Genomic DNA, 27,359 nt, shown 5'->3' on the forward strand with positions numbered 1-27,359 from the left:
TGGGAGGTTCTGTACGAAAACCCAGGTTCCACTGTAGTTGAAAAACCCCTGTAAAACTACCCGGTTTTGTTAAGACTCAAGAAAAACCTCTTGTAAATGTTTATAAATTTTTTTTTAAATGTTTATATTGTTTTTTTTTTTAAATAGTTTTATCACATAAATTGCATTTATGATGAAATTGAGTAAATAAAAGAGGAATTTGTGGATATTTCTCATAGAGGATGAATTGAGAGCTTTCTGGCCACTGAGATGTTCAGGTGTTACCTGAAAAGAATCTGTGGTTCAAAGGCCATCCATAACCTAAGGTGTTACGGCTTGATCTCGAGACTTGTGTTCCGTTTAGAACATCTTGTTCTTATACTAATGGACTTATTTTCTGAGATACTCTCAGATTTAGGGGGCATTACCCCCACCCCTCCTTTTGACTGAAAGCTAAAGATGTCAGAAAGTTTTTACTTTAACTTCAGGCTCCTTTTGTCCCTTATGTCTATTTTATAATTGTTTCTAGGACAGTGGAAACAGTGTTTATAATACCTTTTGATTATCAGTAACTGGCACGAGACTGCAGAAGGAAGCATAAGATATTCTCCTACCATCTCTTCAGTTTGTTATGAGGTGTTGAGTTTTAGGGAGCCAATGGGTACAGTATACCTAGAGCACCCACCACTCTCAGTGGATGGCTTGTGGTTTTATTTCAGTGCAGGTAATAGTGTGTCTGGTTGTATCTGGTTGTTTTCTTTGTGGTACTGCGTCCAGAGCAAGAGCACCTTATAAAGTTTTGCTAGCCATCGGATAACTCCATGAGCTACATAACTTTTACTAATGCTTTGGTAACCATCAGATTACTCCTTCGCTACAAAGTTCCCACTTAAGGAGGCACTCTTGGCTTTACTGCCACGCTGCTACAGGTTAAGTAGAGTAACAACCAGAAGCAGTTTGCTGCTGTAGGCTCTCTTAACTAGCAAAGAACTATAAGCATTGCACTCAATGCTAGCGACTTTTAATTTCATTTCATTGTATCACTTAATATTTTGCAGTAGATTATGTCCATGTACCCACATTCTTCAATGTAGAATCAGCTAAGTAATTACTGGGTAAGTTTCTTGTACAAAAATGACATTTTCATACATTCAACTTCCCTGACAGATATATACTTAGCTATAGACTCCGTCGTCCGCGACAGCAATTCAAATATCGCGGCACTCGCTACAGGTAGGTCAGGTGATCTACCGCCCTGCCCTGGGTGGTAGGACTAGGAACCATTCCCGTTTTCTATCAGATTTTCTCTGTCGCCGGTGGTGTCAACATTGTTGTTACTACCTCCTGACTGGCATTCTTTTTTCAATGCAATTGATCTTCTTTCAGCCGACTTTTAGTGACGTACTTGGATCGTTATATTGGCATTCGCTATCATGGACTTGTTTTTGGACTTGCTTTTGGATTTTTCTTAAGAATGTCTGACTCGAGTGTTGGTGTGAGAGTGTGTGTGAATGAAGGCTGCAAGGTGAGGATGCCGAAGGCTTCGGTAGATCCTCACACTGTATGCCGACGTTGTAGAGTTGTTGAATGTTCTTTGGCTAACACCTGTAATGAATGTGAAAGGTTGAGTGATGAAGAATGGAAGACTCTTCGGTAGATCCTCACACTGTATGCCGACGTTGTAGAGTTGTTGAATGTTCTTTGGCTAACACCTGTAATGAATGTGAAAGGTTGAGTGATGAAGAATGGAAGACTCTAACTTCTTACTTGAAGAAGTTAGAGAGAGACAGAGTGAGGAAAGCGGCTTCTCAAAGCCTAAGTAGATCTAGGTCTAATGAACCTTTATCTAGTTCTGCAGCTTCTTCTCCTCATAATATAAATTATTCTCCCTCTGTATCAGGCCGTTCACAGATTGCAAATCCAACAGATTCTGCATCGGAAATTGCAGACCTGAAGGCTACCCTTCAAAGAATGCAAGTCAAAATGGCGGCTTTGGGAAGGTAAGCAGAGTGATTGGTGGATATTTCAAGTGATGTAAGTGTTTCCCAGTGTAGTGGAGGGGGCGTATGATCGGCTCTGGCGACGCTCCAGGCCTAGACCTCTTCCAAGCTCTCTGGCCCAGAGGAGAAGGAAAGTCGAAAGCCTTACGGAGATTGTGGAGATTCCCCACCGGTCAGGCGTCCCTTTGGCAGGCTCTGTATCGCCTCAGACTGCCAGGGACCGCTAAAGAAAAAGCGTCCTGCATGAGTGCTTCTCTTCTTCAGGATCTCCCTCACCGAAGCGCGGGTGGAAGGACACAAATCTGTCTCGCCCATTGAAAAGGAACTGGAAAGAGCCTGCTTTTAATTCTAGCCCCGAGCGCTTTTCAGAAGAAGAAGCTCCCTCGGTTATCAAGAGAGCTAGAAAAGATGTTTCGACTTCCTTTGCTGCAAGGGAACCTCAGGCGCTCTCCAGATCGCCCTCTCCTCCTTATGAAGAGGAAAGAGAGGCGTCGACCAAGAAGATCCTGTTAAATCTACAGGAACAATTAGCTTCTTTGGTGGGAGTCCTATCCAAAGAACCTCCTCGTAGAAAGGACAACAAGCTGCCTATCAAGAGGTTGTTTAGACGCTGATCTCCGGCCAGGCGCAACAAACCCTCCAGGGGAGATGTTGCACAGGCGGCCGTCTCTGTTGGGAACGAAGCACTGGACAGGCGAGAGGAAGAAGAAGAAGAAGCGCCAGCCAGGCGCCAGACACCAAACAGGCGCCAGACACCAAACAGGCGCCAGGCATCACCCGAAAGTGATTCGCCTACCTAGAGAGAAGTTTTAGCAGGGCGTGAAGAGCCAACCAGGCGCAAGGCGCCAGATATCAACCAGGATCCTTCCAGGCGCCAGTTAGGCAAGATTCGCCAGTTATTAGACATAGAGAGGCGATGTCACTTAGTCCCTCTCCTATTAGAAGTCCTTCGCCGTCGGAAAGAGTGAGGTTGAAGGAAGAAACATTCGACAAAAGGGATCAATCTCCTTCTGACCCTCTCGAGCTAGAGGAAGTTTCAGAAGAGGAGGCTCCAAATAGAGAAGGACTGTCTAATTATAAGGTTCTAACAGCACTTCTTCTTAAAGAATATGGAGATTCTCTGACCCCAGCCGCTCCTCTTTCTCCTCGCTCTCTCTTTTCGAGTGCTAAAGCTCTGAAGTCGTCGTCCTTCCTTAAAATGAGACCAGCCATTTTGATGAAGAGGGCTCTTCAGTCTCTCGGTTCCTGGATAAAATCGAAGAAGGAACTGGGAGGACGGTGTTTTTGTAGCCTCCGCAAGACTGATGGGCAGAAGAAGCATATGGTACGAGACAGGAGAGAACGTGGGACTGTCTCTTCCTGCTTCGGCGGAATCTGACTTCTCGAGTCTCGTATACTCGTCGAGGAGACATGCCTTAAACTCGCCTCGAGCGACATGGGGCCTTTCTGAATTGGATCACCTCCTCAAGGGGCTTTTCCATATCTTGGAAGTGTTCAATTTCCTGGATTGGTCCCTTGGGGTTTTGGCCAAAAAGACCCATGACGCAGAAGGCCTAAACCCAGAAGTTTTGCTTAGCATCCTGGCATGCATTGATAAAGCGGTTCAGGATGGTTTGGGAGAAGTCACCTCTCTCTTTGGAGCGGGAATTTTAAAAAAGAGAGCGGTTTTTAGTTCATTTTTGACTAAAGCCGTCTCTCCCTCGTAGAGAGCCGCTTTACTTTTCGCTCCCTTATCGGACTATTTGTTCTCTTCTCAGTTAGTGAAGGATATATCACATTCACTAACTGAGAAGGCGACCTCAAGGATCTGCCCTATACAAAATCTTGCTAAGAAGAACAGGCCTGTGGTCATTGAAGAAAAGAAAGGGGTTCGTACATCTCAACAGCCCTTACGTTTACGTAGAGGCCCTCCTTCTAGAGCACCCTCCAAAAGGAAGGTTACAGAAAAGCGAGGAAGAGCTTCCTTCCAACCCTTTAAAAAGGGAAAATGAGATCAAGATCCTCCAAACACCAGTAGGTGCCAGGCTACAGGGATTTGCGGAAGCCTGGGCACGGATAGGAGCCGACACCTGGTCGCTGTCGGTTATCAAGAAGGGATATTACTTCCCCTTCAAGGACAGTCCTCCCCTGACGTCAACACCTCGGGAACTGTCCGCCAGATACAAGGACCCTGTACTGAGGGATACTCTTCGACAAATGGTGGAACAAATGTGGGACAAGAGGGCAATCGAACTAGTACTGGATCACAACTCCCCCCGCGATTTTACAATCGCCTTTTTCTAGTCTCGAAGGCTTCGGGGGGATGGAGACCAGTCCTAGATGTAAGTGCACTGAACAGATATGTGGAGAAGAAGAAGTTCAGTATGGAAACATCTGCATCAGTCCTTTCAGCCCTACGCCAAAGAGACTGGATGGATCTCTCGATCTTCAGGATGCCTATTTCCACGTCCGATTCATCCTTCGTCGAAGAAGTACCTTCGTTTCATGATGGAGGGAAGGATCTATCAGTTCAGGGCCTTGTGTTTCGGCCTGTCCACAGCTCCTCAGGTTTTCACGAGCCTGATGAAGAATGTGGCAAAATGGCTTCACCTAAAGGGAATAAACATCTCATTCTACCAATAGACGACTGGCTCATCAGAGCCAGATCGGAGAGACAGTGTTTGGAGGACCTTACAACGACACTAGACCTGATAAGGTCACTAGGATTACTCGTAAACCTAGATGATCCCCAGCCACAACATGGTGTATCTGGGGATTCGGATGGATTCTCGGGGTTTTCGAGTTTTTCCTTCTCAGGAGAGACTAACAAAAGGTTGCGTAAAAAGTCTCAGCTTCTTAGGGAAGGAGCGCAGTTCAGCGAGGGAATGGTTGAGCCTCTGGGGACCCTTTCCTCGCTGGAACAGGTCTTCCTCTAGGAAGACTTCATCTTCATCCCCTACAATTCTCCTAAAAAGGGTTTGGAACTGGAAGACAGGACAGCTCTCCGACACATTTTCCGATTCCTCTAGAGGTGAAAGATCACTTAAAGTGGTGTTTGCCCCCTCTAGAGGAAAACAGAGGTGTGTCCCTGGAAATTCGGAACCCAAACCGAGTGTTGTATTCCAACGCTTCGGAGACGGGTTGGGGAGCAGCAACCTTAGGAACAAGAGAAGTGTCAGGCACCTGGACAGAAGAACAGGTGTCATGGCACATTAACTGCAAGGAGCTCTTAGCCATACATCTTGCTCTCAAGGGCTTCGAGTCGATAGTCAGAGACGGGGTAGTTCAGGTAAACTCAGACAACACCATTGCTCTGGCATAAATTCGGAAACAAGGCGGGACGCACTCGTTCTTCCTTTACGAGTTAACGAGAGACCTTCTAGTATGGGCACATCAAAGGAATATTATTCTCCTGACAAGATTTGTCCAGGGAGAGAGGAACGTGAGAGCGGACCAGGCTGAGCAGGAGGTACCAGGTCCTTCCTACAGAATGGACCCTCCACTTAGAAGTGTGTCAGGGTCTCTGGTCTCTTTGGGGGAGACCTCAAATAGACCTGTTCGCCACGTTCCTCTCCAAAAGGATAAACATCTTTTGCTCGTTGGTAGAGGACCCCAGAGCATTCGCAGTAGACGCCCTTCTATTAGATTGGTCAGGCCTAGATGTATACGCCTTTCCCCCATTCAAGATCCTGGGGGAAGTGCTCAGAAAGTTCGTGGCCTCAAAGGGGACAAGAATGACACTGATAGCCCCATTTTGGCCCACTCGAGATTGGTTCACAGAGGTAATGGAATGGACGGTGGACTTCCCCAGATCTCTTCCAAACAGGACAGATCTGCTCAAACAACCCCACTTCGAGAGGTATCATCAAAACCTCCCCGCTCTTGCTCTGACTGCCTTTCGACTATCGAAAGACTCATCAGAGCGAGGGGCTTTTCTCGCAAGGCTGCAAGCGCAATCGCTAGAGCCCACAGATCTTCTACATTGCGAGTATATCAGTCGAAGTGGGAGGTGTTCAGGAGATGGTGTAGGTCGAAGAAGCTGTCTTCCTCCAATACCTCTGTGACCGAAATTGCCGATTTCCTTCTTTTCCTGAAGGAGGAATCACACCTTTCTGTTTCCACCATAAAGGGATACAGAAGTATGCTTTCAGCAGTATTCAGGAATAGAGTCCTAGAATTGGCTGACAATAAGGATCTGCACGATCTAATTCGGTCGTTCGAGACTTCAAAGTCAAGGGAACCAAGAGCTCCGAGCTGGAATCTGGACGTAGTCCTAAGATTCCTGACTTCGGAAAAGTTCGAACCTCCTCATCTGGCCTCCTTTCGAGACATTTCAAGAAAGTGTTTGTTTTTGTTGTCCCTCGCTACGGCGAAAAGAATTAGTGAACTGCACGCCCTAGAGTCTTGTGAGGGTTTTAAAGGAGACGCAGCCATCTGTTCGTTTCAGACTCTGTTTCTAGCGAAGAACGAAAATCCTTCAAAGCGGCCAGGAGCTTCGAAGTAAAAGGCTTGTCTAACCTAGTAGGAAGGGAGGCAGAAAGGTCCCTTTGCCCGGTCAGAGCACTAAAATTCTACCTATATAGAAAGAAGCAGATGGGGGGTTCTCATCAAGGTCTATGGTGCTCTGTAAAAGACCCGAAAATACCTATGTCAGAAAATGCCTTGGCCCTCTTTGTTAGAAGCGTTATAACGGAGGCGCATAATAACTGCCTGGATGACTCCTTTAAACTATTGAGAGTAAAAGCTCATGAAGTTAGAGCAGTCGCGACGTCACTAGCATTTCAAAGAAATATGTCTCTAAAGGATATCTTGGAAGCGACATATTGGAGATGCAATTCAGTTGTTGTATCTCATTACTTGAAAGACGTTCGGGTAACTTACGAGAAATGCTTTTCTCTAGGTCCGTTTGTGTCAGCGGATACGGTCCTGGGTATTGGAGCAAGCACCAATCCTTAATTTTATTATACGTGCGTAACCCTCTTGTTGGATATGTTCTTGACTTCCTGCTGGCAAGAGTGTTAGATGTCGCACAGGCGGCCGTCACTTTTGCTCAGTAAGGAACTCGGGTTGTATCTGACTAATAGAGGGTACAAATGTTTTTTGTACTTTAATGTGTGCGTCATTACTGTGTGATTTGAGTTATTGGTTGTTTGTGAGGAGTTTGGGGGATAACTCTTGACAATCTCAGAACTAACACAGGTGTTAGGATCTGGTGATCGGGATCGGTTGTGTGCTCCTTAAATAAAGCGTGTTGTCATGTTAGTGGATTAGCACCCATTGACAAATGCCAGTTAGGCTCTGCTGAGTAAGTGGATAAGCCTCCATCGACAGACCCACAAGAACTCTTGGCCACAGATCAATATCTCGCTAAGGCTCTTGAGGCGAAGCAGACTCCTAGGCAGTAGCCATGAAGTCTTCTGCCTAATCAGGTAGGAACCAAGGTCTATAAATACCTACAAAATATGTTGTTTACCTGTGTATTTCAGTAGTTAGCTGTCTCTTACCCTCCACCAAAGGGTGCCAATCAGCTAAGTATATATCTGTCAGGGAAGTTGAACGTATGAAAATGATATTGTTATGATACAATAAAGTTTCATACATACTTACCTGGCAGATATATACGATAAATGGCCCACCCAGCCTCCCCGCAGGAGACAGGTGGAAGAGAGAAAATCTCATAGAAAACAGGAATGGTTCCTAGTCCTGCCACCCAGGGCGAGCGGTAGATCACCTGACCTACCTGTAGCGAGTGCCGCGAAATTTGAATTTCTGTCGGGGACGACGGAGTCTATAGCTAAGTATATATCATTTTTATGATAAAATAAATTTCATATAATACTTACCCGGTAATTATGGACGAAACGGATCCCTCCCACCTCCCACCTCCCTACTGGAGAACATACAGCATAAATAGAATGAAGTGGTTTGCTAGTGGTTCTTGGTATTCCCGTTGGTGAGTGGATTCTATCGCCTGCACTAAATCTGTGAAGCGTTACCAGTGAATTTTTTAATCTTCAAGTTGCCAAAGCAAGAAATGTTAGCTTAGTAATTACTGTGTAATAAGTATATTTCAAATTTTGTTTTATCATAAAAATTTCAGGTCTTTCTCATTGCTTACATCACACACAAGTTTGTTTTGAAATGAAATTAGACTAATCAGCACACTGAGACAAAGGAAGATAGGAGTAAATTATGGATTTTCATTCATTGTAATATGTCAAAGTCAATTGTAAGATGAAAATAAATCAGTATTAACTCCTTTTAATGAAATAGAAAAAATAATAGGCCTATATGTCAACTTTGAAATGAAAGCAAATGATTATGAACTTAATTAATTATATTTTCATGTAATTCCTCCTTCATTCATAAAATAATCAATAAACATTATGAAATTCCATGAGGGCCAAATTTAAACTCTTAACAAATTCACATGGGTGGGATGAATTGATTTCATTTTATAAGCACTCCTCCACTGGATATCTTACATGATATTTATGATTTTTTTTTATATCAGCAAGCCAGAGCATAGTGTGTTGATGTCGTGGCTGCTGTGAAAGACTGAGGATAAAGACTGTATCATTAGTGGTGAAGAATTGCCTGCACAGTGCAGATATAATTCTACCTAAGTGGCAAAGGCTTTAGAGGAAATAGCGAAACTAAAATATCTGTTTTTCTCTAAATATGTACTGCAGCCCACATTTTTGGTCTTCCTTTTTGCAAATACAGTAGTTACTATGTAGATTTTGTTTTTTGGTATACATACTACAAGTCAAGGGGGTTAAGGTTACATTTTTACATTTTTATTTTCACCAGGAGACAGGCAGAATGGTCTAGTACATCCATTAGCAAAAGGCAGTTATGCCAATGGAGAGAAATTGAATTATGGTAGCCAAAGATTTATGGTGAAGGAATTTTCAAGATCAGCTGCCGGCCATGAAATTAAGCCATCAGACATAAGACCCTTGCCTGTTTTGGCAAAGACAGTGAAATATCTCTTGACCAAGTAAGTTTGAAATTATTGTACCTGAATTGAATGTGAGAGTTTATTCACTGGAATTCTGAATATTTACCATTGAGGTGTATTATGTGGTTTATGTGTCTTGATGGATTGCATAACTATTTTATGATATGATATATGCATTCACTTATTTGCATATCATATATACAGTTTCCTTAATACAGTGTAAGGTTATACATCGTCAACTTGGAAAAGAAGTTTGTTCCGGTACGATATACAAACCATCGGTCCTTTTACAATAGGAAGGTAACTAGCGGCAGGTGGAACGGTCGTAAGCTTCGAACAAGGGAGTTCGGTAGTTAACTGCTTGTCCGACAGTGCGTGCGCAGTGCGTCTGGGAGGTGAAGAACCACTTTTTGCTTTCGGCCGTGTGTGTGGAGGACGTCTTCGTCATCGCGCTCTGCCTGCTTCATCATCGTATGCTTTGCTTTTGTTGTGAATTTTTCAACTTGGTTTGTCAGTGTTTGAAAGTGAATTGTAAGTACGTACTGTCTTTTTCATCTTTTATTACATTGATCTTACGGATCATCGGACATGGAGCTATCCCCGCGCCCCCCATCAACCGTAGAGTGCCTGGGGGTGGAGGGCCGCAAGTGTGGGGTCTTCCGCTCTTTTCCGAAGATTGATCCTTATTTGCGCTCGGTGCCGAGGGCGTGAATGCTCTCGGCCCGAGCCTTGTAACATTTGTGTAATTGGTGGGTACTGTGCGAAGGTGGGGAGAAGTGTAGACCTGCCAAGGAGTTGTCAGAAGTTCTCTGCTACTCCCTTGGTTTCGGACACTGCGTCTTCTTTCCTGCCCCCGACTCAGCTCCCGTGGTTGGCACTATCCCTTCCGGGGGGGGGGGGGGGGGGGGGGGGGGGGGGGGGGTGGTTGGTTGGTTGGTTGGTTGGTTGGTTGGTTGGTTGGTTGGTTGGTTTCGAGGTCCTTCTCTTCGCTCGATCTGTTCGAGCGTAGAAGTAGAAGAGGGCGCTCGTTACCCGACGCGCATTTGTATTCGGGGTCTTCTGATCAGCTCGGGGGTGGGGCCTCGCCCCCCCCCACGCCCCCGCGCACTCGCGAGAGGGAGAACCCCTCCTAACTCTGACCCCTGTTTGCTTCCCTCAGGGCCTCCTGCTTCAGGGAACGACCTTGGCCAGGTGTGGATGTCGCTGGACTTGCCAGGGCAAACCGCCGAGCGTCCATGGGATCTGCTCCATCATCCAAGCGGGGAGGCTGTTGCCGTCCCCATGAGCGGTGACCACCCTACAACGTGTTTGGTTGGTTGTTGGTTTCCAGAGGTCCTTCTCTTTCGGGGGCTCGATCTTTGCCAAGAGAAGAGGGCGCTCCGTGGTTACCCGACGCGCCATTTTTATTCGGGGTCTTCTGGATCGCTCGGGGTGGGGCTCCCCCCCCCCCCCACCTCCCGCCGCGACCAAGCCGAGGGGAGAAACCCCTATCCTAACGTTCCGGACTTTGGTTGGCTTGGTTTCCTCAGGCTCCTTGCTTTCGAGGACGCCTTGGCCAGGTGGTGATTCCTGGACTCCAGGGCACGCCTAGGCGTCCAGGACTGCTCCAGCATCCGGGCGGGGGCTGTGCCGTTCCACACCCATGGAGCTTGACCACCACTACCCACGGTTGGTGTGGTTGGTTGGTTCGAGTCCTTCTCTTTACGCTCCGATCTGGGTCGAGCGTAGAGAGGGCCTCGTTCCCTACGTCGCATTTGGTAATTCGGGGTCTTCCCCCCCCCCCCCCTGATCTCTCGGGGTGGGGCTCCGCCCCCCCCCACCCCCGCGCAAAACCATGCGAGAGGGAGCAACCCCTCCTAACGTCCGACTGTTGCTTCCTCAGGGGGCTCCTGCTTCGAGGAACGACCTTGGCCAGGTGTGGATGTCGCTGGGACTCCAGGGCACGCCGAGCGTCCAGGGACTGCTCCAGCATCCAGCGGGGGCTGTGCCGGTCACCCATGGAGCGGTGACCACCACTACACGGTTGGTTGGTTGGTTGGTTTCGAGGTCCTTCTCTTCGCTCGATCTGTCGAGCGTAGAAGAGGGCGCTCGTTACCCGACGCGCATTTGTATTCGGGGTCTTCTGATCGCTCGGGGTGGGGCTCGCCCCCCCCCCCCACCCCCGCGCACGCGAGAGGGAGAACCCCTCCTAACTCCGACTGTTGCTTCCTCAGGGCTCCTGCTTCGAGGAACGACCTTGGCCAGGTGTGGATGTCGCTGGGACTCCAGGGCACGCCGAGCATCCAGGGACTGCTCCAGCATCCAGCGGGGGCTGTGCCGGTCACCCATGGAGCGGTGATCACCACTACACGGTCTCGACTCCAGGGTACGCCGCCCCTCCTCACCTAGTTTGCACCCCTCTCGTGATGTCTGTGACGCCAACGGCCGCCGTGCAGGGCCTGATCGTTGCCATGCTGAGGAGGGGCGTGCCTCCCCCTCCGGGTTCTTCGTGCTGCCAGCCCCGGTCTTCCGTTGCCCGAAGAGCTCACCCCTGGATCTGCCGCGGTGGTACCCAGGATGTCGCTGGGGCTGCTGCCCCCGTCTCTTGGAGTACCTGCCCTGTTCTGCCGTACCTGCAGCTCTGTTGTTCCTGCTGGTTTCCCACACCCTGCGACGTCATTCCAGCCCGCTGTTTGTTGCGCCCAGACGCTGGAGTCGTTCCGGGACAGGTGCAGCCGGGCCCTTGTTGCATTCGGCAAAGCAGCCCCTGCTCCATCCTGGATAGAGGACTTGACGTCTGTCCTGAGGGAGCTGAAGAAGAAGAAGAGGAAGGGGTCGTCATCGTCTTCGTCGTCTTCTTTGTCGCCTGCTGCCGCCTCTTCCCCTTCGACTCCCAAGGCATCAAGCCGAGGAAGAAGAAGGCTGCCTCCTTCCCCCTAAGAAGGCTCCTTCGGGAACTTCTAAGGCCCCGTCTCACTCCGGTGGGACGGGGGGTCCTTCTGCTCCTTCGGGAGCGGGCCCCGTCTCTCCTTCCGCAAGGAAGAAGAAGACGGGGACCAGAGGAGTACCGGTTAACACCGGTACAGACGTCCGAGTTCGCTCGGCACCAGGACCAAGGCACGGGGCAGAAGGCTGGCGAGAGCCGCTCAGGTGACTCTCGCTAGGTCAGCGATCGCTCTCGTAGCGACCAGCTGGTTACCAGGGTTGCCGTGACGGTCCTAGACCGGTCATGGGCAGAGGCTGGTAAGAGGTCCCCTCGATCGCAGAGGTTCGACGTGCCGTAAGAACGGGCACCTGTTCCATTGTGACAGTGGTCTCTGCAGGTCCCCTGACCGCCGCTCCCACCGGGATGGGATGGATAGGGGGACCAGCAGCAGCTCCCCGGACGCATGGGACCGGGGCCGCTGTTCTCGGTCCAGCCGCTCGCCCAAGGGGAGCGGTACAACCAGGCCTGCAGCTCAATCGCCACCGTGGGTTGGCGATCGCCTGCAGCCCCCCAAGCACACCAGTTCTGCCGGTAAGCAAGGGGGGAGCGTTAGGTCTTCCTCTCCTGTTCCTCCAACTTCCTCGGGTTACACCGGGAAGGGCCGGTAAGCAAGGGGGGAGCGTTAGGTCTTCCTCTCCTGTTCCTCCAACTTCCTCGGGTTACACCGGGAAGGGCAAGATAACAAGGAGAGATCGTGAGGGGCGCGCCCCCCACGATCCCGCCAGGACGCCCTACGTGCCAGGCACAGTCCTCGGATCGACCAGGTCGTATGCGTAAGTGGCAGGAGGAGACCGGGAGGGGTCTGCCGCTGTTCCTCCCTCTGAAGGAGGAGGGTCTCGGGGAGATCGCCGTCGGGACCATCGCCGCTGCTCTCGGTCTAGCTGCTCTCCCCAGGAGAGCTGCACAACCAGGCCTGCGGCTCGATCGCCAGTGATCTCCTGAAGGCAGGAAAACCACTGGTCCAGATCAGCAACTCGACCATCACCATTGTTGATGATCGCCAACCGCTGGTCCAGACCAGCAACTCGACCATCACCGTGGTTGATGATCGCCATAGTCCTCCCAGCCTACGGGTTCTGCTGGTAGGCAGGGGAGGAGCTGTCATAACAGCTCCCCTGACACAAGACCGATGCTTCATTCCTTGGTCCAGCTTTTCTACACGAAGCCGCTGGTCCAGACCTGCAGCTCGATTGCCACCGTTGGTTGGCGATCGCCTGCACTCCTCCCAGCCTACTAGCATGCTAGTAGGAAGGGTAGGAGCATCAGGTCTCCCTCACCTGTCCCTTCAACCTCCTTAAACTACACGGGAGGAACTTAGGCAAGCAGGAGAGCCGTGAGGGTGGGGGGGCTGGCAAAGGATGAATGACGCTTCCCAGTCTCTTGGAGGGACCATCACCGCTGTTCACGTGATGGTCCGTCTGGACCACACATTCAAGAGAACAGGGCGCGCTCCCCCTTCGGTCCTCTTGAGAGGTTTCAGCCTCGACGAGGACTGGGAGTCGGAGGACGGTATCGGCTCTCTCCTGTCAGGTGCTCGATCAGCCCCACCCAGACGACGTTCACGGTGGCGGCAGACACTTAACCTACAGTAGAGTTCGTAACCCTCCTCGGGGAAAAAGTTTTCTCCTGACGATACGTTTTCCTAGATTCTGAGAGGCCATCGTCGCAAGGTGATGGCTGCTTGTACTCGTTTCTCCAACTGCTAGTTCCGCTGGGAAGGCGAGTGAGTATCCAATTCCTACCCTATTCCCTCTCTCCTTACGGCTACGAGGGAAAGAGGAGGGATCCTGCAAGAGTTCTCTGTAGGATTCCACATTGGGAACTGCGTTCCTCGGGGGGACCTTCGGGTCCTACCGGACGTAAGTCCCCGTCGTTAAGGAAGGATCCTGCCCCATCCTCGATTTCTACGGGAATCGGGAGGACCATCAACCGATGATCATCTGACGAATTCGGTGGGTGTTTCGCCGAGCGTTTAGAATTCTTCGGAATTTCTAGCACTCTCAGAGTGTTCTGGTTTTTTACGATCTGCAAACACTTGGGCGAAACCATGGTCCAGAGTGGGCTAGACGAGAATTCCTGATAATTGTTACTACGATTATCGGGAATCTCGCCGAATGCTTGAATTCCTGAAATTTCTAGAGCTCTGAAGAAGCACTGCTGCTGAAGGAAGAATATCTCACAGCAGGCGGCCAACCCTGGGATAGAGAAGAACGGATGGGGACATCCAATTTGGCTTGAACTATCTTCTTCGGTATTCTGTTATCACCATTGAAGCTTTCCTTCGGGGATGACTTCTCCTTCACTCTCTTGGTTAGAGAATGAAGGGTGTCGGCTTCCAATCCTTATTCTCATTCCTTGAATGGAAAAGAATTTAGGATGGAGGTCCTTGTACAGGAACCTACAAATATACTACGTATATTACCCTCGCGATATGATTTATTCAGTTGAATTGTCCGAGGTGTAGGCACATACCGTAGTTAACTCTACGGATTGTGACCGAGACGAATAGTATCTTAATTAAACTGCAACTCGGGACTGCCTACAACCTCCCAGGAGTTACCAGTTTAAATTTTTGGATACTTATGGTATTGTTACGACAACACCGCCTCAGCTTTTGTATTTACTGAAATCCGTTTCGTATAAATACAATTGCTCAAGTGTATTTTTTCATACAATCAACTTACCTGTCAGATATATACATAGCTAAGACTCCGTCGTCCCCGACAGAAATTCAAATTTCGCGGCACACGCTGCAGGTAGGTCAGGTGATCTACCGTCCTGCCCTGGGTGGCAGGATTAGGAACCATTCCCGTTTTCTGTTCATATTTTTTCTGTCGCTTGGAATGTAAACAACGTTTGCAGTTCCTCCTGACTTGATTTTTGGATTTCATCGCCATCGATCTTCTGGGCTATCTTTTGCAGGGAAGTACTGGATCTTTGGTTCGGCATACGCATATTAATTTGTTTTAATAACTGGCCGACCACTGCGTGTGCCGGGAGTTTTGAAATTCTGTCGGGCTTCGGAGAATACAGCTATGTATATATCTGCCAGGTAAGTATGAACAAACTTTATTGTATCATAACAATATCATATTATTCATAATAAAACGTAGTAAGAAATGTTAGAATTGATTGAGCTAACTTCCTTCTTGAGGAAGTCAGGAATAGAATTAGTTATGCTTTCTTTAGAAGTTTTTATAGCTCTCGTACTAACGAGCAGTTAGAGCATTAACAATACTAGTAGTTGTGTATCTATCTCCTTCTTACTTCACAGAATCTTCAATTCATATTGCAATTTGAAGACAAAGGAATGTAGCTCAAAATACGAGCTATTGAAAGGTAAGAAGTGCTTTTAGTGTTAGTGCAGTGGAGGGTGCGTTCTGATCGGCGGCTGTTTCGCTCCCAGGCCTAGACCTCTTCCAAGCTCACATACCCAGAGAGAAGGAAAGTCGAAAGCCTTACGGAGGTTATGGAGAATCCCCACCGATCAGGTCGTCCCCTAGGAGGATCTGTGAACGTCCCAGACTGCCAAGTTCGCCATTGGAAAGGCGTCCTAATTAGTAGAGGGTGCGTCCGATTGGCTCTGTCTCGCTCTCAGGCCTAGACCTCTTCCAAGCTCACAAGCCCAGAGGAGAAGGAAAGTCGAAAGCCTTACGGAGGTTATGGATAATCCCCACCCGATCGGGTCGCGTTCTCGGCAGGATCTGTAAAACGTCCCAGACTGCCAGGAAGAGCCATTGGAAAGGCATCCTTTAAAAAGTGCGTCTCTTCTTCCGTTTCTTCATCTTACATCCGAAAAGATGAAGAATGTACATGTTTGGAGTTCGACGATCTGGCTCGTTCTCTGAAAACTAAGAGAACACTGAGCGAGAGGCTGAGAGCCAGCCAGCAAGCTAGCGCGAGCCACGTTCCAAGAGCCAGCAGCGAGCCGCGCTCCAACAGACTAGCGCGAGCCGACGTACCAACAGACTAGCGCGAGCCTCGTTCATACAGATAAACGCGAGGCCGCGTTCCAGAACTTTTTTCTTGGCGCCAAGGCGCCTTCAAAGAGAAAAACAGATGTTGGCTAGACTGAGGAGCCTTATAGTAGAGTGGCAATCAGAAGGATGCTTCCATTGAACGTTTACTGGCAAGAGGCTTGTATAACAAGACTAGAGGCGCTCGGATCTATCAGGGCGCACGGGACTTCCACGCAAGCGGAACGTTCCAGGAGCGAGTCTCCTTTCTAGCGTGCGGAACATTCCAGGCTGCGAGGAAACTATCCTGACGCCAGGCGCTAGGCGCAAGGATCCAGACGCCAGGCGTCAGAATATTCCAAAATCTTCATTTGAGAGAGAGGTCAGTCGCGAGACTCCTCTTTGAGTTTTTAACTTGAGCAACTTTCCCCTGGCAAAATGTGCAAGATGCGCACAGGCGGGGCCATTGCTTTTGTCAGAAGGATTCTGATACTAAGAGAAGCCCCTTTTCATTATTCAGAAGACTCCTGTGTTAGGCAGTTCCTCTCAATGCGGACTCTCTCCTTCATCCATGCTCTTCCTCATTTTGAGGAGGCAAGAGCTTTGGGGAGTTTTTCTTAATAAGATCTCATTGACGTTTGGGTATGATGGCGGATAGGAAATATCTACTTCCTTCCGTAAACCCTAGTGATGAACAGGAATTCTGTCTCTTCCGCGATTTAATGAGGAAAATCACGAAGATTTAAAGAGTTCCTGGATAACTTCCTTCCTTAAGGATATATATATAACTCTTTCTATCGTTCTATTAACGAAAAGAACGAAGATAATAGAAGGTAGTAGAGTATCTGCTGGATGAGAATACGATATGGTCAAATCATAAACAAACAATACTGTAGTTACTTTCTTTGCTGGTAACTCATTAACAGTATCCTTCTACGACTTTCCTAGGAACGGACTACGCTTTAAAGGGATTGTTAAGACAACACCCACTTAGCTTCTAGATTTATCGAAGTCTTGTTTCGCTTAAATATGCTCTAATAAGAAATTCCTGAAGTTCGATAATAATTTTAGAAAGATGCCTTTATTAAAGGGAGTAGCTGCAACTCTGGAAGAGTAAGCAGACGGCTAACGGAGACTGCTTTCGCTGAGAGCCTGAGACCAACGCAGTTACGCAGTACCATGTAGGTGTCAGTCATGAGCGGTCGGGTTTATCTCTCTCTCCTGCGGGATGGAATAACTATCCGTATCTCTCCCCTACATTGCGGTCTTAACCTCGGATTGAGGGGATAGTTAAGCTAACATAGATAAATATTGTATGCCTTTTGACTAAGAAGCTTTCAATAAGAGAGATAGTACAACCTTTCAATGCTGTTACCGTTGGTAACATTATTAAAGGATTCTATCGCAGCAGAACATTATATTATACAGTGGACCCCCCGTATTCGCGTTCTCCGGATTCACGGACTCACACATTCGCGGATTTCTCTCGGGAACGTTTCCCTGCATTATTCGCGCGGAAAATTCACGCATTCGCGGTATTTTTCTATGAGAATATCACAAATTCCTGGTTTTTGTTATCAATTTCATCATAAAATGCACTTTTTGTGATAATACTATAAAAAAAACCAAGTATGAAAATTTTTAGTGGTTTTTCTTAAGTTTTAACTAACAAAATAGGCTGTTTTTAGCGTTTTTATAGGGGTTCCAAACATTCGCGGATTCTAACTATTCGCTGGGGGGTCTGGTACACATCCCCCGCGAATACGGGGGGACCACTGTATAATGCTCTCAGGCTTACGAAAGCATAGCTTATTAGAGTACCTGCTCAGAAGATGGATGAGTCGGATGGGAAACATTCTCTTTGTGGCAAAACTTGTTTCCCTGAATGGACTATACTACGTATATAAAGTTTTTCCTACTAAGAACGGAATTAACATGTGAAAGGATGTCGGGTACCATAAAGGCACAGGTGTTCTGGCACATAACCTAAAAAGAATTAGAAGGAAGCGCCAGCCTGGCGCAATGCGCTAGAAGCACCAACCTGGCGCAGTGCGCCAGAAGCGCCAGCCTGGCGCAGTGAGCCAAGAACACCATCCAAGATTTTCTCGTTTTAGCGAGTTATTAACCTAAGAGTCCAGTAGCCTCTCGGACACCAGGCTCGGTAACGGCAAGATTCGTTCCTGATTTCGTTACCCATTTAATCACTTAGGCCAATTCCACGACTCTCTCATATCGCAAAGAGCATCGAGAATCTCTTTTTCGCTCCTGTTCGCGTTAAACAAAGAGAACCTTCCGATCGACGATAACTGTTAACATGTTTAACATTATTATTGGAAAGAGTTGTGAGAACCTGCGGAAAGTCTTCTTCATAGATCTCTTAGTAAGGTAGAAGACGAACAGGCTTCCTATAGACTGCTTCCTTTTCCTCGAACCAAGAGAGGTAGCAATATACGCCATCTTTATTTTTTTTTTAGAAAGGGAATAAACTTTAGTCTTTTTCCCCTAAATATAAATTATTTGCAGAATTTAAGATAAAGGGCGTCAAAGAAAGAGAAGATAATACTTTATGTCTCATTTTGGCCTTAGAGAGGTTGGATTCACTGAGGTCACGTTCTTCTCACAGCATGTTTTGGAAGTCTTTTCCAAGACAGTCTGAATATTCTATCAGCATCTATTATAAATGGACCTTAACAACCTCTCCATTCTGATTCTGTCTGCGTGCAGACTGACCAGAAGTGGACATGAATGAGAGGATTTTTCAAGGTAAATGACAATAGTCATGGACAAGATATAGAATTGCTGTAGATCGTGCTAGAGGGAATGAGGAAACTGTCCTCTTCCGATACCTCTGTGAACCACATAGTGGTTTTTTCTTCCCTTTCAGAGGGAAGAATCACCTTTGTATATATCTGCTATCAAAGAACGTATTAAAAGGCTATACTCTGTCTCTATAAAGGGATTGGAGAAAGCAGAGGATTAAGATCTTCGGGATCTTATACAATACCTCAATATGACAAGAGTAGGATATCATGTACTTCTAATGGGATTTTTTTTTTGTGGCCACAGATTCTATGTTCCGACAAGATGGAACTGCTCCTCATGAAACTTCTTTGAGAAATTTTTATGCGGGAATTCTTTGTTTCTCTTGGTCCCAAACGATTAAGAAGACAAGTGAATTTTTGAGCATTGGAATCTCGCATCGATTCTATGGAGATTAGGCATGGGTTCTTGCCAGCATAGTATGTCTGGAAAAGAACTAAAAACCCCCTATTCTTGATTCATGTTTTCAGATAGAGGTTTCGTTGTCCAGGCAGGGTACTTACGTTTTCATCTACAGTAGAATGGTTAAAACGTTTGCCTACAGAGTCTTTGGAATGCGATGACGGCTCGAATGCTTCCCAGAAGGTGTTCAGAGGGATACAATAAAGAGCTAGAAAGGAGGACTCACTCCAATTTCAGCTCGGAGTCTCCTTCGACTTCCAAGCTTCTTCCCTTCCTTCGGACAAGGATAGGGAAGATTCTGCACGAGAAGGCCCTTCAAACAGGTAAGAAGAGATCTCGTGAGCAAGGGAAGTACTCAAGAAGGATCCTCCTCGAGGAAGGCTCTTATCTCTCATACTGTTTAGATATCCTATCGTATACTGGATGTAGCTGACTACAATCACCTGCTTGCCGGAGAGGCCAAAGCTCAAAGTGGAAGAATTTCTTCCACCCTTCTCCAGTCTTGTGATTTACTATTGTGGATGTTCAGGACTTTCGGACAATGTAGCGCCAACCAGGAGCCTTATGCTAAAACGGAGTAAAAAAAACGCCAGAGGCAGGACAGCCCCAAGAACACTGTCATTGTCTGATGAGGAGAAAGACCGGGCCTACAACCTGACACAGTTTTGCGCTAGATGCGAATATATAGGACGGATAAGATTGGTCCGATGTGGACAGTGCCAGACATCCTCGAGACTCTACCAAGCTCGAAGCTCCGGCAAGTGGGGAGGAGCCAACGAGGCGCCAGACAGGCGCGAGGCTCCAGGCAGGAGCGAGGCGCCAGGCAAGCGCGAGGTACCAGCCAGCTGCGAAGCTCCAGGCAGGAGCGAGGCGCCAGGCAAGCGCGAGGTACCAGCCAGCTGCGAAGCTCCAGGCAGGAGCGAGGCGCCAACCAGGCACAAAGCGCCAACCTGGCGCGAGACGCCAGCCAGGCGCGAGGAGCCAGCCAGGTGCGAGGAGCCAGCCAGGCGCGAGGCGCCAGCCAGGCTCAAGCCAGGCTCTAGGCGCAAATCTCCAGCTAGGGCGCGAGGCGTCAACCAGATGCGAGGCGCCAGTCAAGCGAAAGGTACCAGACAAGCGCTAGGCTCCAACCAGAGCGAAGCACCAGCCAAAGCGCGAGGTTCCTGCCAGGCTTCAGGCTTCAGACGGGAGAGATCCATTTCAAGAAAGCCCTGGTCTCTCTTTGAAACATGGAGATCTCCTAAGCACTTCATAAGTGACTTGATTCCTTCAAACAGCTGAGAATTAAAAGCGCAGGAAGTGCGCGCTTTTGCAAATTCTTGTTCTTTACATAACAATATGTCATATAAGACATATTAGCTGTGTTGTATGGTAGAGGCAACTCTGTGTTGACTTCTCATTACACAAAGGATGTCAAGTTAACCTACGAGAGATCCTTCTCTTTTGGTTTATACGTTTCTGCGGATACTTACTGGGATAAGGAGCCGACACTGATCCTTAACTTTGAGTTAAAGTTTTTTAACTTAGTGAAATTATTGGAGTTTTTGAAGGAGTGTGGGGAATACTTTTCAATTGAGCGCGAACCCTCGTGTTAGGATCAGGTGATCGGGATCGGTGTTGCGCTCCTTCATAAGGTGTATTGTCATAGAAGTGGTCCAGTACCCATTGACAAAGTCCTTTCAGGCTCTACCGAGTAAGCGTTTATTTCATACCCCATCGGCAGACCCACAAGAACTCTTAGCCATAGATCACATATCTCGCTAAAGTCTTGAGGTGATGCAGACTACGGGCAACAGCCACGAAGTCTACCACCTATCAGATAGGAACCAAGGTTTATTTATACCTACAACATATGTGTTTACCTGTCTATTCCATGTTAGCTGTCTCTTACCCTCCACCAAAGGGTGTCAATCAGCTATGTATATATCTGACAGGTAACTTGATTGTATGAAAATGATATTGTTATATACAATAAAGTTTTTCATACATACTTACCTGGCAGATATATACGATTAATGGCCCACCCAGCCTCCCCGCAGGAGACAGGTGGAAGAGAAAAAATAGAATAGAAAACGGGAATGGTTCCTAATCCTGCCACCCAGGCAGGACGGTAGATCACCTGACCTACCTGCAGCGTGTGCCGCGAAATTTGAATTTCTGTCGGGACGACGGAGTCTTAGCTATGTATATATCTGCCAGGTAAGTATGTATGAAACTTTATTGTATTATAACAATATCATTTTTACACTCGATGGTTCTAGCTGAACGCATTCCATCTTGGAATGGATTACCTGGCAACTCAGGATGACGAGTGAGCGAGAGCTAACTGTGTATTGAGCTGCCTGACGCAGCCCAGTACCAGCTGGCTCTCCGAGATGAACGGTCGGTTTATGTCTCTCTCCACTACAATGATTGACTACCGAACCATATCTCTGCCCGACAATCACAGACTTAGGTCTCTGATTGACTGGGATTCTCGCATACATTAATGACCATCTCTACTGCATCGCCTTGGACATTGCGAGAATTTTCAGACAGAGATATCTCATAGACTCTATCATCTTTCTGTTTACCACACGGTAACAGAAGTCTGTAGTCTAGTCTCCCGCTGCATCGCACCCCTGCGATAATGCGGAATGATGTCTTCAGACATCTGAGTTTGTCTTCTAAAAATATCTCGTATTCATAGGTGTGCAATTGTTCATTGTTCACCTCGAATTACAGATGTATAACGGAAGACATCGCCTGTTCCCCGCCCTGCCAGCTCTACTTCCAAGTATATTGCCTGAAAGAAGAAGATGATCAGCCCATGAAAAGCAGTTCTTCAGGCAGTACAACCCTGTGTTTTCATTACTGAAAAGCACCCCGTTTTCATTGCAACTACAACTTCTCACCGAACAGCAGTGAAATAGCGGTTTAGCGTTTTCAGTCCTTTGTAAGCACAGGTTCAGAATCTTGAGAATTACTTCTCTCGATTCGGCTGTGAAGACGTAGTTGGCAATCACCTTCCACCTTCGTCTTCAACGGCACATAGTGTTGTTTCTCCTTAGCTGAGATTCAACTACTATGAAAATTTTGTCTTGCCATCAAGGACCTCAGTCTCTAGAAGGCAATTGACTTTCGCCTGTTGGGCACATGCCTTGAGAGAATCATCACCTCGCCGTCCAGCATCGGTGGCAAACAAATAGATAATTTGTATGGTCTCTTGGCAAACCCCTTTAAAGGCGAAGGTCACGTGACTTGCTTGGACAGCTTGCCTCACACAACCAAACGCTGTCAGTCAGCAGCTGTCAAAGCGCCCAAGTCAGTTACGAGCTACGCTGTGGACTTAGTTCGGTTGTTCCAGATCAATCATTACTTCGTCCTACTAGCTTGTCCCAGTACCCATACCATCGACACCCACCATGGAGTTTCGGTGTCCTATCCACTATGGAGACGGAGAGACTTCGCCGCAGGGGGATACGAGACCGTGAGAGGCTTCGCTGCAATGGGATTCGAGAATGCGAGACACTTCGCTGCAGACGGATAGACTAGTAAGGGTACTGGACATCACCGAAGATTATGTCAAGAAGAGGGATAGGTCATAGCGACTATTCCCTTCTTTTCCTCTGAGGTAACTGCATGGCTTTTCCTGTGAAGTCAAGCATCCAGGGGATGGGGATCTGTGACGCTCAATTTCGTACCGAACTTCGTAGCGAAGACTCAGAATCCTTCGGTCCCTGCCGATCGGTTTGAGTCCTTCACAATCCCCTCCCTAATGGACTTCACTGCCTTCGATGCAAAGGAGATGCTGCTTTGTCCTGTGAGGGCACGACGGGAAGAAAACTCGACACCTCAGGTCTGAGTGTTGACACCTCTTTGTTAGCAGCGGTATGACCAAGAAGTAGTTACGAAACACACTTTCTTTCTGGCTGCGTGAGGTGATCAGGAGGGCGTACGAAGCTGAACTTCTCTGTGGCGCAGGTACTGAAGGCAGGGGTCTGGTCCAACCAGACCACATACACCTCCTTCTACCTTCAGGATATAGCCTACAGGTCCTTGGACACTTGTTCCTTAGGACCCGTGGTGGCTGCTCAACACGTTGTGTAGCTTACCCAGCACCCGAGCGGACCAAACAGCATCGCTTCCGGGTGTGACTGCATGAAGGGATAGGTGATTGAGAAGGTGACTGGCCTTCTCTTCCTTATCTTTTTCTCTCCCTCTACCTGTGGGCAGAGGGACGCGGTAGTCACTACGCTGGATCAGGAGGCGATGCAGGTAAGCTACTGGACCGAGCCCCATCCTATCCCTTTCAGTAGGGATAGGAGCGATTATCCACCACTTCCCCCAACAAGGTGGGGGAAGTGGAAGCCAACAAGAGACAACCCATGACTTCATATTGCCTCTTGCAATAGGAACAAGTTCTTGCTTGCTAGTTTTAAGAGGTACGCTTGCCTCCCTCTTATTACTTGGGTCCAGAGGTCTGACCATTGATCCTGCGGTACATACCCCGATCAATTGGACAGAGGCTAGGATACCTCCCTCGCTCTTATGACCAGGGAGGCAATCCAAGGTTGGGCGAACACCAGTCTGTTCCCAAAAGACTCAGATTCCTCCCACCAAGAAGTGAGTCTTCCTATTGTAAAAGGACCGATGGTTTGTACAGGCAGTCCCCGATTTACGACGGGGGTTTCGTTCGTGAGACGCTTCGTAAGCCGAAAATTGTCGTAAGCCAGAAAATTGTCAAAAATCCTAAGAAAACCTTACTTTTAATGCTTTAGGTGCATTCAAAACTATGTAAAACTGCATTCTTATTGCATTTTTCTTAAAAAAAAAAACTTAAAAAAAAAAACTTAAATATTGATTATTTTGCATTTTTGGTGTCATATTTCATCTGCCAGATCAGCATTTGTAGGCGTCGTAACTCTGAAACATGCATCGTAACCCTGGAACATGCGTCATAACCCTGGAAATAATTTCTGATGAATACAATTGAAAAGTGTCGTAATCTCGGAACGTCGTAAGCCGAGACCGTCGTAACCCGGGGACTGCCTGTATATCGTACCGGAACAAATGACAATTTGTCCAAAATTGCATTTTTGTACATGAACTTTCCTGTCAGATATATACTTAGCTATAGTCTCTGACGTTCCCGACAGAATTTCAAATCTCGCGGCACACGCGACAGGTAGGTCAGGTGGTCTACCTTACCCGCCGCTGGGTGGCGGTTGTATGAACCAATCCCCCTTGCTTGTCAGATTTTCTCTGTCGCGGGAACGATAACAACTGTTGTCGGTTCCTCTCGATAGTTTTTCGATTCTCGCTTGCCTGGAGTTAATTTGGACTTCTTTTGGTGACGTATTCACTCTGTTTGGCTTGGCATACGCTAATTGTGGACGTTTTGATTTTGATTTTGATTTTTATTTAACAATGTCTGACCTGGATTCAGTAGCTAAAACTTCTGTTTTGTTTAGGGTTTGTGTGATTGAAGGATGTAAGGCGAGGTTGCCAAAAGCTTCGGTTGACCCTCACACGGTATGCATGAAATGCAGGGGGAATGAATGTTCTTTTGCTAACCCTTGTAGTGAATGTAAGGTTTAGAATGAAGACGAATATAAGGCTCTCTCTTCTTATGTTAGGAAGTTGGAACGTGATAGAGTACGCAAGGCTTCCTCTAGAAGTTCTAGTAGGTCTAGAATGAGTGAGTTGGATGTGGATCCTAATACTAATGTAGAAGTAGAACCTTCTCCCCAAGTTGCAGCCCCTGCTCCCCGCACCGAAGCCGAAGATTCGTCTTCGGAGGCGGCGGCTTTAAGAGCCACGATTCTATCTATGGATCAGAAGGTTCGTCAGTTGGAAGGTAAGGAGAGTATTAGTGATCAGTGCAGTGTCCCCAGTGTTGTGGAGGGTGTGTCTGACCGGCTCCTTAGGGCCTCTAGGCCTAGACCTCTTCCAGACTCCCAGTTCCAGTGGAGTAGGAAAGTCGAAAGCCGCAAGAGGGCTAGGGAGAACCCCCACCGGTCAGGCATCCCTCGGCAGATCCTGAAGTATGCTCCAGGCTGCCTCGGATTGCTACAGAAGAGGAGATCCTACGTCAATGCTTCTCCTCTTCGTCGTCTCCCTCTCCGAAGAGAGGTTGGAACTCCCCGGATGCGTCGCGCCCGTTGAAGAGGGCTTGGAAGGCTCCCTGCAGTCCTTTGGCTTCTAGGCCGGAGGTTTTCCCGGAAGAATCGTCGTTGGAGGCGAAGAAACCCAAGAGATCCTGTGATCGTTCTTCTTCTCGCGCCCCTCGTTCTGCGCCTGGTTCCGAGGAAGAACAGCAAGATTCTCCTACTAGAGTCCTTGCAGGACTTCAGGCTCAGATCACGGCGCTGGCAGACTCTCTGGCCTTTAGATCGCGTAGGAAGAAGGACGTTTCTCTTCCGATCAAGAGATCTAGGCGCTGTTCTTCAGAGGATCGTTTCTCCTCTTTTTAGGCGGTCTCCTTCATATGGGGAGTTTTCGTATGAAGGTAGGAGCGCACACGAGCAGCCCCGCTCTCCTGGCTCTCTTTCGGCTTCAAGGCGCCAAGCTTCAGTCGGACGCTCTGTGGAGAAAGAAGTTTTTTCTCCAGATTGGATTCCCGCTTCCGGTAAGCGCTCTTCGCCTGCACATCACGCTATTTCTTCGACTCCCCCGCGTGGGACTTCTCCTCAGCAGCTTCAAGAACCTAGAAGGCGCCCTTCTACAAGTAGGCGTTCTTCTTCCGGATGTCGCTCTCCTCGAGTTTCGGATCGTGCTTTGAGTAGACTTTTTTTTTTTTTTTTCCTTTTTCTCCTAATCTGACTTCTCTCTCCCTACAGACGTCAGGAGTCTTGGTAGGAGCCATGCGCCTGATAGGCGTCCAGCTGTAGCCGCTCCCCGCAAGGTAGGTGCCAAGAGCCTATTGCACGTCGATCTCCTAGTAGGGGCTCGTCTCTTTCAAGGCGTCCTACTCCTGATTATTCTCCTCGTGGCAGACAACAAGTCTTTCAAGCGCCCTTCTCCGTGTAGGCGCTCTCCCTCTTCTAGACGCACTACTCCTGACCGTTCGTCTCTTGGTAGGCACCAAGAACCTCGCAAGCGCCCTTCTCCCGATAGGCGCTCGTTAGCTTTGAAGCGCCCTTCTCCTGATTGTTATCTGCTTGTCAGACGTCAAGAGTCTCGCAAGCAGCCTTCTTCTAGTAGGCGCTTTTCTCCTTCCAGTCGAACTTCTGTTGATCGTACTCAACTGGACAAGAATCGAGAGCCGCGCAAGCGCTCTGCTCCTGATAGGCGCTCTTCTCCTGGCAACTGCTCTCCTCAGGATAGGCGCACAGATTCTGGTAGGCGCTCGCCTCCTCGTAAGCGCCCTGTCGATGTATCCAGGCCTTCTCGGGGTTAGGAGCCCTACCTCTCCTTCAGCCGAGATTTCGTCTACCTCGAAGAGGGAGTCTCATTGCAGACAATCCAGATCTTCTTGTCGTTCTCCTGTGGATTTGAGCTCTTCTACGAGAGGGCGCTCTCCAACCTCTCGCTCATCTCCTACTAGGACCCCTTCGTCACCTAAGGATCTTCCGCGCTCTCCTCGACAAGACGTCCTAGACGGTTCGGATGAGGAACCGAACACTTCTGCAGCTGTGTCTTCTTACAAGAAGCTTACAGAGCTTCTCTTGCAAGTATTTAGGGATTCCCTTACTCCTACGGCTCCTCCTTCTCCTCACTCACTTTTTTCAACGGCGAAGACAGCGAAGGGTTCTTCTTGTGTGAGGATGAAGCCGACCCTTTCGATGAAGAAGGCACTGAGGAGTTTTGGTTCCTGGATGGCTTCCAAAGAAGAAGCAGGGAAAACGATGTTCGCTTTCCCTCCTTCGAAATTATCAGGACACGCTGGTTTCTGGTACGAAACAGGAGAGTCCTTGGGATTGGTCTACCGTCTTCGGCTGATTCTGATTTTTCGGCTCTGGTAGATTCCACAAGGAGAGCTGCCCTTAACTCTGCGAAGACGACTTGTGCAATGAACGGAAGGTAGACCACATGCTGAAAGGCATGTTCAGATGATGAGGTCTTTAACTTCCTTGTTTGGTCGCTGGGAGTCCTGGCCAAGAAGATAGAATGCCAGAGTCTTTTTCTCGCGAGGGATCTCATGTGCGTTTTGTCTTGCATGGACAAGTCTGTAAGAGACGGAGCGAGTGAAATTGCCTGTCCCTGTATGGGCCGGGATCGTGAAGAAGAGATCTGTATATTGTTCCTTCTTAACGAAGTCCGTCTCCCACGCTCAGAGGTCTTCTTTGCTGTTTGCTCCTCTGTCCGCTCAG

The 27,359-nt window shown here is 48.2% G+C and overlaps 1 protein-coding gene across 1 annotated transcript in view; it reads left to right on the plus strand.

Annotated features, from left to right (window-relative positions):
• The window catches only part of LOC135218854 (uncharacterized), a 473,700-nt gene that overhangs the window by 103,236 nt on the left and 343,105 nt on the right, over positions 1–27,359 (plus strand). Inside the window, exons 4-6 of the mRNA XM_064255302.1 lie at positions 1,880–1,979; positions 8,059–8,087; positions 8,772–8,961. Of these exons, the coding sequence (XP_064111372.1) occupies positions 1,880–1,979; positions 8,059–8,087; positions 8,772–8,961 (319 nt within the window). The remainder of the gene's footprint in view (positions 1–1,879; positions 1,980–8,058; positions 8,088–8,771; positions 8,962–27,359) is intronic.

The sequence above is a fragment of the Macrobrachium nipponense genome, chromosome 1, assembly GCF_015104395.2.
Source record: "Macrobrachium nipponense isolate FS-2020 chromosome 1, ASM1510439v2, whole genome shotgun sequence".
In the NCBI taxonomy this organism is placed as follows: Eukaryota; Metazoa; Arthropoda; class Malacostraca; order Decapoda; family Palaemonidae; genus Macrobrachium; species Macrobrachium nipponense.